General features: G+C 37.9%; 1 protein-coding gene across 2 annotated transcripts in view; it reads left to right on the top strand.

The window, feature by feature from the left end:
- Positions 1-16041, top strand: part of LOC132391359 (mitogen-activated protein kinase kinase kinase kinase 4) — a 268779-nt gene that overhangs the window by 107834 nt on the left and 144904 nt on the right. For both annotated transcript variants that reach the window (XM_059964431.1, XM_059964432.1), the window contains exon 3: positions 5492-5548. In XM_059964431.1, coding sequence (XP_059820414.1) covers positions 5492-5548 — 57 coding nt within the window. The remainder of the gene's footprint in view (positions 1-5491; positions 5549-16041) is intronic.

The following is a 16041-nucleotide window of genomic DNA, read 5'->3' as shown; positions in this document are numbered from 1 at the left end:
AGATTGAGGGGTCGATCATTATGAAATCTGGTAACTTAGTGAGCAGTGGGAGAAACTACGGGAAATTTGTCGCACAGCATTTTGTTTGAAAACAAGCAATGTCTTTTTCTGCCTCCCAAAAATAACCCCTTTGCATTTTCAAATATTTTATTTATGGTTATAGGGTTGAATTGAATTTACCACTATCCTTAATTGCCTTTGAAGATGCCTATGAATTGGTGTCTCAAAACATCTGTGTACTTCAAACAGAGGTTCTTCCACAGTGGTATTGGGTAGGGTGTTCTCTGAGGAATTATGAAGGAGCTGCATTGTATTTTTAAGTTGAGATAATGTTGCTTGGAGAGAAATTTTTAGATCATGATCTCTGCATCTAATGCTTTTATCAAGCTTGGTGCTGGTTTTGCTGCTTGATGAAGTGCTGTAAAGTAACTGAGAAAGTGCAATGACTTTTTGAGTTGGGACGTACCATAGGTGCTGTATGCTGGTAATGGCAGGAGTTCCGAGTTGTGGATGCAGTATCAATGAATCGTGTTGCTTTGTTCCGGATTGTCAAATTTCCTGAATGTTGGGCAGTACCCACCCAGGGGAGTGGAGAGTATTTCATTACATTCTGATGTGCTTCGTAGATGATGAAAAAACAAGGTTTGGATTGCTCCGTACCTTCTACCAACTGGAGTTTGATTATTTTATCATGTGAATATGTGAACCTTGTTAATTGTGGTGTTAAAAGTGAATGCATTCCCATTTCTTTTGGGCTACACAGATGCTAAGAAAGTTCAAGTTTATTGTCAAGGGCATGCATACCCATGCTATAAATGTAGCAGTGCAGTATATTGCAAATTAAGATAATATGCATGCACAACAAAGTAAAGATATTATGATATTTGTAGTAAACACAAGGTGGTGATTGTGGGAGATTTTAATTTTCCACACGTAGACTGGGAAGCTCATTCTGTAAAAGGGCTGGATGGTTTAGAGTTTGTGAAATGTGTGCAGGATAGTTTTTTGCAACAATACATAGAAGTACCAACTAGAGATGGGGCAGTGTTGGATCTCCTGTTAGGGAATGCGATAGGTCAGCTGACAGATGTATGTGTTGGGGAGCACTTCGGGTCCAGTCATCACAACAGCATTAGCTTCAATATAATTATGGAGAAGGACAGGACTGGACCTAGAGTTGAGATTTTTGATTGGAGAAAGGCTAACTTTGAGGAGATGCGAAGGGATTTAGAGAGAGTGGATTGGGTCAAGTTGTTTTATGGGAAGGATGTAATAGAGAAATGGAGGTCATTTAAGGGTGAAATTATGAGGGTACAGAATCTTTATGTTCCTGTTAGGTTGAAAGGAAAGGTTAAAGGTTTGAAAGCACCATGGTTTTCAAGGGATATTAGAAATTTGGTTCAGAAAAAGAGGGATGTCTACAATAGATATAGGCAGCATGGAGTAAAGGAATTGCTCGAGGAATATAAAGAATGTAAAAGGAATCTTAAGAAAGAGATTAGAAAAGCTGAAAGAAGATACGAGGTTGGTTTGGCAAATAAGGTGAAAGTAAATCCAAAAGGTTTCTACAGTTATATTAAAAGCAAGAGGATAGTGAGGGATAAAATTGGCCCCTTAGAGAATCCGAGTGGTCAGCTATGTGTGGAGCCGAGGGAGATAGGAGAGATTTTGAACGATTTCTTCTCTTCCGTGTTCACTAAGGAGAAGGATATTGAATTGTGTAAGGTGTGGGAAGCAAGTAAGGAAGTTATGGAACTATGACAATTAAAGAGGTGGAAGTACTGGCGCTTTTCAGAAATTTAAAAGTGGATAAATCTCCGGGTCCTGACAGGATATTCCCCAGGACCTTGAGGGAGGTTTGTGTAGAGATAGCAGGAGCTCTGATGGAGATCTTTAAGATGTCATTAGAAACGGGGATTGTGCCGGAGGATTAGTGTATTGCTCATGTGGTTCCATTGTTTAAAAAGGGTTCTAGAAGTAAGCCTAGCAATTATAGACCTGTCAGTTTGACATCAGTGGTGGGTAAATTAATGGAAAGTATTCTTAGAGATAGTATTAATAATTATCTGGATAGACAGGATCTGATTAGGAGTAGCCAGCATGGATTTGTGCGTGGAAGGTCATGTTTGACAAACCTTATTGAATTTTTTGAAGAAGTTACGAGGAATGTTGACGAGGATAAGGCAGTGGATGTAGTCTATATGGACTTCAGCAAGGCCTTTGACAAAGTTCCACATGGAAGGTTAGTTAAGAAGGTTCAGTCGTTAGGTACTAATGCTGGAGTAATAAAATGGATTCAACAGTGGCTAGATGGGAGATGCCAGAGAGTAGTGGTGGATAATTGTTTATCGGGATGGAGGCCAGTGACTAGCGGGGTGCCTCAGGGATCTGTTTTGGGCCCAATGTTGTTTGTAATATATATGAATGATCTGGATGATGGGGTGGTAAATTGGATTAGTAAGTATGCCGATGATACTAAGGTAGGAGGTGTTGTGGATAATGAGGTGGGTTTTCAAAGCTTGCAGGGAGATTTATGCCGGTTAGAAGAATGGGCTGAACATTGGCAGATGGAGTTTAATGCTGAGAAGTGTGAGGTTCTACATTTTGGCAAGAATAATCCAAATAGAACATACAGGGTAAATGGTAGGGCATTGAGGAATGCAGAGGAACAGAGAGATCTAGGAATAACAGTGCATAGTTCCCTGAAGGTGGAGTCTCATGTAGATAGGGTGGTGAAGAAGGCTTTTGGAATGCTGGCCTTTATAAATCAAAGCATTGAGTACAGAAGTTGGGATGTAATGTTAAAATTGTACAAGGCATTGGTAAGGCCAAATTTGGAATATTGTGTACAGTTCTGGTCACCGAATTATAACAAAGATATCAATAAATTAGAGTGCAGAGACGATTTACTAGGATGTTACCTGGGTTTCAGCACTTAAGTTACAGAGAAAGGTTGAACAAGTTAGGTCTCTATTCATTGGAGCGTAGAAGGTTGAGGGGGGATTTGATCGAGGTATTTAAAATTTTGAGAGGGATGGATAGAGTTGAGGTGAATAGGCTGTTTCCATTGAGAGTAGGGGAGATTCAAACGTGAGGACATGATTTGAGAGTTAGGGGGCAGAAGTTTAAGGGAAACACGAGGGGGTATTTCTTTACTCAGAGAGTGATAGCTGTGTGGAATGTGCTTCCTGTAGAAGTAGTAGAGGCCAGTTCAGCTGTGTCATTTAAGGTAAAATTGGATAGGTATATGGACAGGAAAGGAGTGGAGGGTTATGGGCTGAGTGCGGGTCGGTGGGACTAGGTGAGATTAAGAGTTTGGCAAGGACTAGGAGGGCCGAGATGGCCTGTTTCCGTGCTGTGATTGTTATATGTTATATGGTTAAGCAAAAGTAGATATGACAGTGTAAGCTGAGTGAAACAGGTAGAACTAGGGTTTCTCATGTCAGTCTAAGAACAGGATAGCAGTGAAGAAGAAACTGTTTTTGAATTGTAGGTCTGCAGGTTTTAGCCAGCTATGAATTTTCATTGCTGCCATCATTTCTGGTGCATTCATCATGAATTGTTGTTTCTGAGAATACCTTTAAGTTTAGAGACCCCAATGCTTAATACTTACTGAGTGACAAATCAAATTTGAAATTGGGTATTTTGGTCTCAATATTATAAAAGAATGAAAAGTTATAATTTTTCATTAAAATAATAATTGTTCTCATTTTGGTTTGGAAGCAGACTGGAATATGTTTTTTGAATGTTGCATTGGTGAATTTCAAACGTTTTGCTTGTAGTATCAAAATGTATGAAAGATGTTTGCTGATAGTATTGGAAAGTGTAGATATGGCTAAGAGATTATTGTTATGCCATGAGTAGGAGCAGAATTGAGTCGTTTGGCCCAGAGAGTCTGATCCACCATTTCATCATGGCTGATCCATTTTCCCTCTCAGCTCCAGTCTTTGTTCTTCTCCCTTCATGCCCAGACTAATCAAGAATCTATCAACATCTGCCTGAAATATGCATAACAAATTGGGCTCCACAGTGCCTGTGGCAATGAATTTCACAGATTCACCACTCTCTGGCTAGAAAAATTCCTCCTCATTTCTGTTCTAAGAGGATACCACTCTACTCTAAGGCCGTGTCTTTTGTCCTTAGGTTGTCACACCATAGGAAACATCCTCTCCACATCCAGTCTATTGAGGCCTTTCGCCATTTGAATGAGGTCACCCCTCATTCTTCTGAATTCCAGTGAGTAGAGTCCCAAAACATCAAACTCTCCTCTTTTGACAAGTCCTTCAATCCCAGAATTATTTCTGTGAACCCCTTTTGAACCCTCTCTAATGTCAGCACCTCCTTTCTTAGATAAAGGGGCCCAAAACTGCTCCTAGTACTCCACATGAGGCCTCATAATTATATTGTATTGGAACAAGTGTCTGCCGTTAAATAGTTTTTCTTACAGAGCTAAGAAAAACCATCTTGCACACCAAACTTCTGTTTATATAATTTACCATTAAGATGTTTTTAATGCTGTTCATGATAGCAATTTTGATTGAAGTAAGATAGTTTTGTACTCTTTCACCACAAGAAGCCACTGCAGGTCTTCAGCAATGCCCTAGATCTGCCTGGTAAAAGCCATGCTCCAGCCTTGGGCCTTGCATCTCGGTACTTAACTCCTCTTTGGCCATGGTAATCTCTGCAAATTGCCTTGCTTGCTAACTTTGCCTCAGCACTTGGGGAGATGAGAACCTTCACATTGCCACGGGAATACCAATGGAGCATAGTGGCATCAAAGGCAAGAATTCACAGCTGGTTCCCTGCAGAGCAACGATACCTACCATCAGCACAGCTATATATCTAAAATGCTACAGTACCAACTGTGCTTACATCATTATTCTGGGGAATGCATCCTTGGTACTGAGAGGGACTGTGTAACAGTTGCTGCATAAAGCCATCCAGATCAAAGGAGAATGGCTTAATAATGGAGAACTGGTGATACAGAGAAAAGTTCATTCTGTAGACCCACCAAATATTTTGTCATGTAGATTTGTGGATTTACACCGCTGGTAGTCAGGAAAGGGAGATAATAAATGAATGAATAAAGATATGGGGTGCAGTGGGAAGGTAAGGGATGTATGACAGGGCAAATTTGAAGTAGGCTGTTTGGAAATTAAAGTTCAGCTTTCAGAGAATGATTACAGATTCCAAATTTGAACTGACCACCTAAGAGAATCATGACCTAGAAAATTTTGAAGAATTGCAATGTTTGATCAGCATCCTGCCACAGTTCCATACTTGAACAATAAAAGTTATGTGAAATGCAATAATGTTTGTGATAAACTTGCTTTGATAGCTATTCAAAAGTAAATACGTATTTTGTTTTCCAAAACATTTGTTTAACACAGCATTTTAGTTTTGATTTTAAAAAGTTTAAAAATTTCCAAACTGTCTAATTCTGTATATTTTTTAGAATTACTGTGCTCTGACATCTTGTTTCTCTCTGTAGGGCCGCCATGTCAAAACGGGTCAGTTGGCAGCCATTAAAGTTATGGATGTTACAGAGGTAAGTCGTCAAGTTATTTTATGAAACAGATATTCTGTTTTTTTTTTACTTATTGTGCATCATTGTTTTAATAACAATGGAAATATAATTAAAATGTTATATTGAAGACCTGTCATTGACCGATGGTGGCTTCACATTCCACTAGGCACTGAAGGAAGGGTTCTCTAAGCAAATGTATAACACTGTTGCATCCATTTATATTAGATCTAAATTGCTGTTGTCAATGATTTTAAATGCAGTAGGCAAATTCATAGTGTATTTGATCCAAGTGACCTGCATTTATCTAATTGGAAGAATACCAAAACACTTTACAGGAACAGATATTTTGAAGATGGTAACTTTTTATTAAATTTAGAATTTTATTTGTATACATCAAAAACCAAATCGATGTTTTAAAAAAAGTGAAGACTTGTCTTGGCACTTGCATAATTTTAGTTTGAATATTATGAGTTGTTGATTGCACATTGTTATTTAGCAAAATAGCAGATATTGCTTTTGGTTTCTAAATTTTTTAAAGTGCATTGTTCAAAGTACATATGTCATCATATTCAACCCTGAGATTTGTTTGTTTTTTCTGTGTGGGCATACTCAATAAATCCAAGAACCATGATAGAATCAATGAAAGATTGCACCCAAAAGGGTGGATAAACAACCAATATGCAACAAACTGCAAGTACAAAAGAGAAGGGAAAAATAAATAAGCAATAACAAAAAGCAGTCAAAAACATGAGATGACGAGTCCTTGAAAGTGAGCACATATGTTGTGGGAATAGTATAGTAATGGGCCAAGTGAAACTGAAGATGTCCTCACCGGTTCAGGAGCCAGATGGTTAAGAGGTAATAACTGTTCCTGAATCTGCTGGTGTGTGTCCTGAGGTTCCTTGACCATCTTCCTGATGGGAGCAGTGAGAAGAGAGCATGACCTGGGTGGTGGGGGTCCCTGATGATGGACGCTGCTTTCCTGTGCAGTGTTCTGAGCAGATGTGGATCACTGGAGGGGAGAAATTGGGACATATCTACTACATTTTTGTAGGATTTTCTGTCGAAGGTCATTGGTGTTTCCTTACCATTGTACAGTTTGCCCAGATTATTCAACACAGTGATGTGGTTGTTAATCATGTTAGTCTGCGTTTTGCCTATATAATTAAACTAATTTCATTTTTCAATCATCCCTGACATGATGAATTTGAAACAGACTTGTGCATAATGTGTCTTTGCCATTTTACATTTAAGTGTCTGTTGGAAAAGATTAGCAATGTCAATGACCAGTTTAGAAAATTTGTAGGCATTTAGTGTACTTTGACATCTCAATTGACAGGAAATGTTTCTTGATGATAGTAGTCCCCAGAGTTCCTGGCTTGTTTTTTTTTCTAATCTGCATGACTAGAAAATGTAATCAGACGAGAAGGCGGTGGATGACAGAAAAACAACATCCTTGTATGTGCTTTAAGTTTAAAGGATGATATTAAGCAAACCTAGAAAGGGGAGAATAATTTGCTGTTATGTTGCAACTTCAATGCAAGACAAGTTCCTGAATATGTCGTAGAAATGGGAAAATGATGGGAGAAACATTGTACATGCTGGTTGACAGCATGATCGAAGAATTGCCTTAAGAATATTGGGAAAAGGTTTTGGGAGAGGTTTCCAAGATGTCTGGTCAAAATGTTGAATGCTGAATTGTTGGAAGTGTGTAATCAAAGCAGTACAGTGTTTGAGATCAAAGTTGCAAGAATAGGGATGAGGAAACGCCATGGAGGGATTTGCCAATTGTAGAATTTTAAATAGAACAATAAAGTGAAGGGGAATGGCAGTGAAGCATCGTTAATTGTGGCAAGGTGGGGTTAATTGTTTTTGTCAATGGTGGAATATGGTTATCACAATACATGATTGTGTGCCATCAACTTTGGATTGTGGTTCAGAACAATATGGGTTTGAAAATGTGGTCTTGATGGTGTGTATGATTTGACTTTGGCTCGAAGATGAACGAGAATACCAGATAAGAATGCTTAAACTGAGACTGATAGTTAAGGCCCAAAGTCAGTTTTGGAATGGAAATGGAATGCTTCATCAAAACTCAGGGAAGTTTTGTTCTATGTAATGCACAGCAGCAATGAATGGATTGCAGAAGGTCTGAGACAAATTTTGGTAGTCATGGGAAACCTGTCTTTATGCCTTTGTAGCAAAGGCACAACTATCCAAGGAAAAAATGATGAATACCAAGATGATGCTCTTCCCTCCACAGTACCCTGTTTCATTCTCATTCACTGTTAACAGCCCTTCTCCCTTGCAGCACAACTTAAAGTGCAGCTACAGGAAAGACAATTAGCCCTTTCACCCCTTCTTTCTCAATATTCACAGCCCAAAATATCAATTTCAGCAGAACAGGATTTATTTGTATTTCTTTCAACTTTTGTTCATAATTCAGTTATTGCTAGTGATGATGTCATTTCTTGGAGGAAATCATACACAGACCGGCAGGCTATGGAACTTTCTTTTTCAGAGTTTTCCTGAACTTGTGTTGTCATTTTGATACTTTGGATCACCCTTGCCCTGACCAATTTATTTTTGGTCTCTCTGTTCCAGTTGATCTCAATATAAGCTGAGAAGTAGCATCTCATGTTATGATTTGGCAATTTTTAACTTTGCAGACTTCGTATTGAGATCCATAATTTCAAGTATTGATTCAATTATTTTCATTTTTTCCAGGCCTGTGTTTTACTTGTCCCATTATTATTTTCTCAATTGCTTTGTCACTTTATTTAATTTGCACCGTCACAGGCCTTCCCCCAAATTGCAGAGTTCCTCCAGCCATTTTGTGTTGTACAGGCTTTCCCCAATTCTTTTTTCTCTCCTTTTTGTGGATGCTAAAACTATTTTGTAAAAATTTCAACTTCTAATTGATAAACTTTTAAACTGAGAAAGTTAACTCTTTCCGAATGCTGCCTGATCTGATGTATTTCATGTGACAAAGACAAAATTATAAGGAACCTTTGTGACAGTATTAGACTGATGGTGTGAAAATGTGATCTTAATCCGGGAAGGAATAAATCCAACAATTCTTGGCATTTTGTGCTAGAAATGAAGATGCGTGAAGCAGAATGTGATTAAGTAGTATAGAATTACCCACTGAGTAAACTTGGGGTAGCTGAAGGAGGGTGGTATTCTCAGTGCCTGGAAAGTAGTTTACAAAGCCATTTTCTGTGTTGTTTCTCTTCTGTTGTCCTGTTCAATAGTTCCCCTCTACAACAGTTTTTGGAGACCTTGGATTTCTGTCCTTGCCACTTAGCAATGTGCTGTCCTGTGGTGATATCATCCGCAAAATAATGTCATTTCTATAGATGTACTGATGATTCAGTTCTAGTGTAAGTGATTTATATCCACTTCCTATCAGAAAATATGTTGATGAAGTTTTCCAGTGGACTGACCAATATTTTGACCCATGCCATAACTTTGAGCTCCCTTGCCCAAATGCTCTTCATCAGCTGTATGTTTCTTTGGAGAATTCTACCCAAAGGGACAGTATGTTTAAGTTGGATAAAGTTTTCAAAGCTTGATTGCATTTTTTTTTGAAGCATTGGCTGCTATGTTCTCACAACTACAGAATCTCTTCATGCTTGTTTATTTGTAATTTGATTGTGCCTTTCCATATTTTCACGTTCCATTCTTCTTACTCCAGTTTATTTAAAGTTTGGCCCCTTAAATGTTGCTGAGTTCTATTTTGTCTTGAATTCTGGCCTCACTGGAATACTGGCTTCTTGTACCTCAGTATAATATAAATTTGTAATACCTTAATTTCTCTACAGCTTGCTGGATATATCTCTACAATATCCTACATAAGAACAGACATGAAATAACCAGAGAGGATCACATAATTCCATAACCCTGTTTTGCATTCAGTAAGATAATGTGTGCACTCGTACTCTGCTATCTCACCTTATCCTTCAAAAATCCTTTGATACCCTTAGTGGGCAAAAGATCTATATCAATGATTATCAAGCTTTGTTAGATTACTGCCCCCTTGGCTCCCAGGCCATATCCCTCTCCCTTTCCAGTCATTACATAAAAACAATAAAGAATTTTGATTTATTATGCACAGTGAAAGAAAATAGGAACTGTAACTTCAAAGCAGTGACAAATAATTGCAAACATTATTCAAATCTATCTGAAGCTACAAATAAAATTATTCATTGAAATATAGTAAACTACAATTTTCATTAACAAGTTTAGAATGTACATTAGTAGTCCATCTATTCACTGCTTCATTGCTTTTTATCCTTTCAGTGAGATGGATGGGCCTGGTGCAGTGATATCAGCTTGACATCAGAGTCTCAGATCCCTACGTTTAGTAATTTGAAGTTTGTTTCATTATTTTGAAAAGTTGGATGACTGCACTGAAACTGTGCTGAACTAAATATGATATTAAGGAACATCTTGACCTTTTTGTGCAGTGCAGATAACACTCAGAATTCTTCAACCAAATGTTTTGATATGATTTTTCTGAACCTCGGCGTCAGCTCTGTCATTTTGTAGCAAAATCAGGTGTTCCTCCATCTTTCCTGTTAGTTCCTCATTATGAGTGTTCAGGAATGGATTTATTAGCCAACCTGGAATTTGAACCAAGAGAAGATCCTGAAATCTCTCTGAAATGTTTCTATGCAGCTGATCAGGTGGGTACCATATGCTTGAAGATCATCATCTGGAGTTCTTTCTCTCTCTTCCAACTTGGAAATACACAGAAATTAGAGAATGTCACAATGGCCAATGTTTTACTTAAATAGGGTTAACTTGGACAAATATGGAGCCGACTGATTTGACTTTGTTAAGATTCACAGCATTTCCTTGCAAATGAAGATTGATTTCATTAATCTTTGTGAATAGTTCTGATAACTAAGCAATGTCATGCCAAACATTCTTGAATGAATCATTCGAATCTTCAGAGAATTTTATCACAGTTCTAAATGTGCATAAAAGTGTCTGTGTCCTTTTGGTAGTTACTCTACCAAATAATGCATTAAAACTGGATTGTCCAAAAGCATTCAGTAAAGTGTCACAGAAGAATCACTACACAAGGTACTATCACTAATTGAGTAATATGGAAAAAAGAAAGAATAAATGTGTCATTTTGGAACAGCTTAAGAGAGTTATGACAATCCAACAAGAATCAGACTTATCTGGGCCCGGAAACTACATGATTTCTTCGGTCCATGTTTTTCATGATATGCCTAATATAGAAGTGTCATATTGCTTACCAACGGATGAGGTGATTACGTGATCACTGTAATCATTCGAGGCAGGGAGGATCAAATGCTGATAATACGTAATTCATCTCTTAAATTTAATGTGTAATTCCTTGGCTGTCACCCTTGCTACTGAGCACCCACTGCCCCTTTATCTTTATTGCATCCGAAGAAACTCCCATTGCCACCACTGGGGTGATACCATCAATTTGGAAACCACGGATTGGTCTCAATCTAATGAATAATTATCATCCTAGCATCTGCATTCAAAGATTTTTGAGTGAATGCACTCTGCAGATTTACTTATTCATATACAAGGAAGATAAAATTCCATTGATTACCAACATTATCTCAGAATTTACAGAATTATTTCACATTCCCATTCTTTTACCAAGGTGGGTAATTCAAATATAATCTCATTATGTTCCATCTGCCAGCATTTTTCCCCACTTAATTCGTCTGTATCACTTAATATACTTTTACATCATCTTGCAGTCTGCATTCCTGCCAAGTGAAGGATTTTTTGGCAGATTTAGATACATTGCACTGTTCTTTTATCTAAGTCATGAATAAGATGGCAAGTAGTTGACGAGCAAAGACTGATTCTTGTTGGATTGTGATAGCTCTCTTAAGCTGTTCCAAAATGACACATTTATTCTTTCTTTTTTCCATATTACTCAATTAGTGATAATACATTATACACCTTGTGTAGTGATTTTTCTGTGACACTATTGAATGCTTTTGGACAATCCAGTTATAATGCATTATTTGGCAGAGTAATTCTGTAGAATCAGAATCAGGTTTAATATCACCGGCATATGTTGTGAAGTTTGTTAACTTAGTGGCAGCAGTACAATGCAATTCATGGTAATATCGAAATAAAACCACTAAATCAATTACAGTATGTATATATGTGCATGTATGTATATTAAATAGTTAAATTAAAAATAGTGCAAAAACCAAAGTAATATATAAAAAAAAGTGAGGTAATGTTCACAGGTTCAATGTCCATTTAGGAATCGGATGACAGGGGAAGGAGCTGTTCCTGAATCACTGAGTGTGTGCCTTCAGGCCTCTGTACCATCTTGACGGTAACAATGAGAAAAGGGCATGTCCTGGGTGATTGAGGTCCTCAATAATGGACATTGTCTTTGAGGCACCACTCCTTTGAAGCTGTCTTGGATACTATGTATCTATCGTTGTGGAGATAAAGGTACCTGCAGGGAGCGGCAATAACTAGTTTAATTTGGGAAAATGACAAATTAATAGGATCCTTAAGAAAACAAAGATAGAAACTAAATATATAATAATGAAAGCTTGCTAATTTCACAAGCAAAAGATCTTCCTTGAACAGCCTTATTGAAGTCTCTGCAGAGGTAACATTGAGGAAGACAAAAGTAATATTGTTTATATAAATGTGTTCAAAGTGTCTTATAATATTATACTAAATAATAGTCAGTACTACAGCACAGAAACATGCCCTTCAGCCCATCCGGTCCACAGTGTCCTTCCTGTTAGGCTGTTGCTAGAATTCGGCCCATCACCCTCTAAGTCCCTCCCCACAATGTACATATCCAAATGCCTCTTAAATATCTCAGGTTTCCCCTCCTTGTATCTGTGCTTCGAGTTTTGGACTAGGAGAAGAGCATGACTGCCCATTTTATCCATTTAGCTCATGATTTTATAAACTGCTTTGAAGTCTTCCCTTATTCTATTGTGCTTGAGGGAATAAAGATCCCACATTGCCAAATCTCTCCATATACCACAGGCCCTCTAATTCAAGTAGCATCCTTGTAAATCTTACCTTGTACCATTTCTAGTTGATAACATCTTTCCTATAATTGAATAACTGACATTGTAAACTATACTCTAGATGGTCTCACTAACAACTTATATAACTGCAACATTATATTGCTACCTTAAACTTGATGCTATGACTGATGAAGGCTAGTATGCTAAAGGCTACCTTCACCCCCTTGTCAACTTGCATGGCTATTTAGTCAAATGTGCACTTGTACTGCAGGTCCCTCAGTGTCACAACACTTGTCAGTTTTCTGCCATTCATTGCAGAAGTCCTACACTGGTTTGACTGCCCAAGATACATCTCCTCACATTTAGCTCTAAGTTGAAATCTATTTTGTCATTTCTCAGCCCATCTCCCTAACAGATCAAGATCTTTTTTTAATTCATTTGTAACCACCTTCACTATGAACAAGACCCCCTTCATCAGCAAAGTTGCTAATCATGCCATTTACATTCATATCCAAATCATATGAATAAATAGTAAATAAAAGCAAAGGTTCCAAACTGACCCACTGGTCAAAAGCCTCCAGTCAGAGAAGCAACCTTAAACCAACACCCCCTGCGTCCTGTCATAGAGCCAATTCCGAATCCACCTTATTAACTACACCTGAATTTCATGTGGCTTTATCTTCCTAGATCTGCATGCCAAGTGGGTCTTGGTCAAGGGCCTTATTGAAGTCTATATAGACAATGTTCAGTGCCTTACCTTAATCTGTTCTCTTTGTTAGTTCTTTGTAAAACTCTGAATGCTGTTGTTTTTGATGTGAGTTTCTTCATCAGTCAAGAATGAGGCATTAAATTTGTTTCTTGTGATTGGTTATTATGCAGTCCAACAATGAAATAAGGGAAAAGAAACATGAGGAGGGAACAAGGGAGGGAGGGAACGAAAGAGCAAAGAACTGAGGCAAGAGGTCAAGACAATGTGGTGTGGTCTTCTTATATCAGATTGCTAATTCTATTGAATTTCTATAGATCTAAAATAATCAGATAGCCCGTATACAAATAGTGTGATATCCACAACTGCAACCAAGTTGTTGCAAAAGCAACCACTAGAAAACACCAAACAATTGCATATACATAGGTAACTATATAAAAAAAACACAACCATGAGAAATTTAAACTACAAGGGAAATAACAATTAGTCTAATATAACATTTCCCCTTTGATTCTAAATCATATATTTAGAATCATTGCATCTGAAAATTCAGAGGCAGAAAAACTTCATACCTTGGTTAAATATAAAATAATCAAAAATTTACCTACGTTATGGAAATATCTTAGAATTGTGTCACTATTAGATAGATTGGTTTTATAAATAGGCCCAATTAGTGACTGCCTCATACAAGTAAAAAATATGTAAATTATGATGAGGCATATCAGGACAAATGTTGTGACTATGTTGAGTAACCCTAGCTCCAGAAACATAAATTAATCCAATCAAAGAAATCCATCTATTGGATTGATGTACTTTCGTTGTTTCTTTATTATTATGATTAGTCAAATCAGTTATGTCTTCAGACCAGGTATGTAAGAACAACATTCCTTACATGTTGCCCCCTTAACTGCTGAGAGAAGGTCTAATGCCATACAATTTAGAAGAGCCATCTTGTGCATGGCAACTCTTTAAAAGTGTGTGGTATATATTGACATACCCAACAACTAGAGGCATTAACAACATCAGCAAATTTATGTCATACTCTGTATAGCCTTCCTCCATTTTCAATCCAGAACCACTTTTCCTAATCCAAGTATAGATTGAGTCATCTCAACTGGCAAATTGTAAGTGGGGAAAATTGGCAGTATAACAACAAAAAATATTAGAGTAACCTCCATAATGTCCCATAGCTGTCAACTCTGCTCAAAGTCTTCTGGCTGCTTAGTGGTATGATCCCTGCAGCCCAGCAGCGAAGGCACTGAGTCAGAGGTTACTAGAGAATTAACCTCAGTGCTTGTTGTCCTTGTCGGGTACTGTACCACTTTAGCTCACTTGCAGTGGCTAGCGTGTATCCACTTACTGTTGCCTTCTACAGTACTTTCAACACTAAGTTAGTAATTAATGGTACTTGTCAATGACCTTCCCATTGAGCTCACAGTAGTTCCTTATGTGTTTTTAATCGGGACTCACTCACCAGTAATCAGGGAATGTCCTCTTGTTCGATCCCTCTGAGTGGCAGAAACCTGTTGAAAAGCAGACTAGACAGCTTAGGTTGATTTCACACAATACTTAACTAAACTGCTGCAATGTGTATATCAGCCTCTCTGAGATCAGGAGCTCCAGCTAGTGACATAGGATGACTGTTACTACTTTGAATGGACTTCATTTAGTTTCCTGGTTTGAAGTTGCTCTGATGCTACAGAAGACCATAGGAAGAGCCATAGGCCATTGTATGCCTTCCTCATGATACGTAGCCATTGTTTGATGATACCATTCATTTGTTCAACTTGTTCTGATGACTCTGGTTGATGTGGGCAATAAAAAGACCATTCAACATAATTTCTGACAGGCACTCTCAGTGAAATGTGTTCCTTAGTCAGAGTTGACATGACACAGCAGTCCCCATTTAGGAATGTAGTCCTTGAACAGTTTTTTCTGTGTGTGTGTGGCAATGACTTTCTTTGCTGGAAGAGCTTCTACCCATCTTGAAAACTCTTTCTATTACCAGTATGCCTGAATATCTGTGACAATTTGGAAGAAGTCCACTTGTAAGTGTAAAAAAAATGAACCAGGTGGGGTAAGAGCACTTAATTATGGCAATTTCTCTGCTGCTCGAAGTGTTTATTGGCATATCATGTGTCTTTCAAAGGTTTGTCAAGCTTGTGCCCTGTACTTTGGAATCCACCACCATTGTGAGAATCTGCTGAACATCTTTTCCACTCCAATATGTCATAGGGAGTGTATCTGCTGTACCAGATAAGGGAGGAACATAGTTGGAACTACAAATCTGTGTCTTTTGTCATATCTCCATGCTCCATCAGTTTAACCTCGGTCATTCTCCATCCAGATCCCCTCTTCCTGGTTAGAGATTTGAGCTTGCGTTTCTCGAGAGTCCGGTTTCATTTCCATAACTTCAGTTGTTGGGTTCATTGCATATGCTCTTGGTATTAATTTTAATTCTTTGACTAGTTTTATACTTTTATTTCTTTTACCCCTTCCCTTGCTGCCCTTTTTTGCAATTTCATCAATGAAAGCGTTTCTGTGGCTTGCAATTGTATTCATTTTGGGATGGTTTTTTACATATATGATATTCACGAGTTCTTGTCCAAGATGACCATTCATGATTGCGGATCCTACTGATGCTGGAAAGTCCCTTTGTCTAAATAAGTTTCCAAAATCATGAACAACTCTGAAAGCATATCAAGAACTTTAGACTTTAGCTGATCTTCTGCCACCTTACAGGCTGCAATCAGAGCTTTCAATTCTGCCTGTTGTGCATTAGCAGGAGCATTGTTTAC

Source organism: Hypanus sabinus, chromosome 3, assembly GCF_030144855.1.
Source record: "Hypanus sabinus isolate sHypSab1 chromosome 3, sHypSab1.hap1, whole genome shotgun sequence".
NCBI lineage: Eukaryota > Metazoa > Chordata > Chondrichthyes > Myliobatiformes > Dasyatidae > Hypanus > Hypanus sabinus.
The sequence above is the reverse complement of the archived record's forward strand: the minus strand, read 5'-3'. Positions and strand labels throughout refer to the sequence as shown.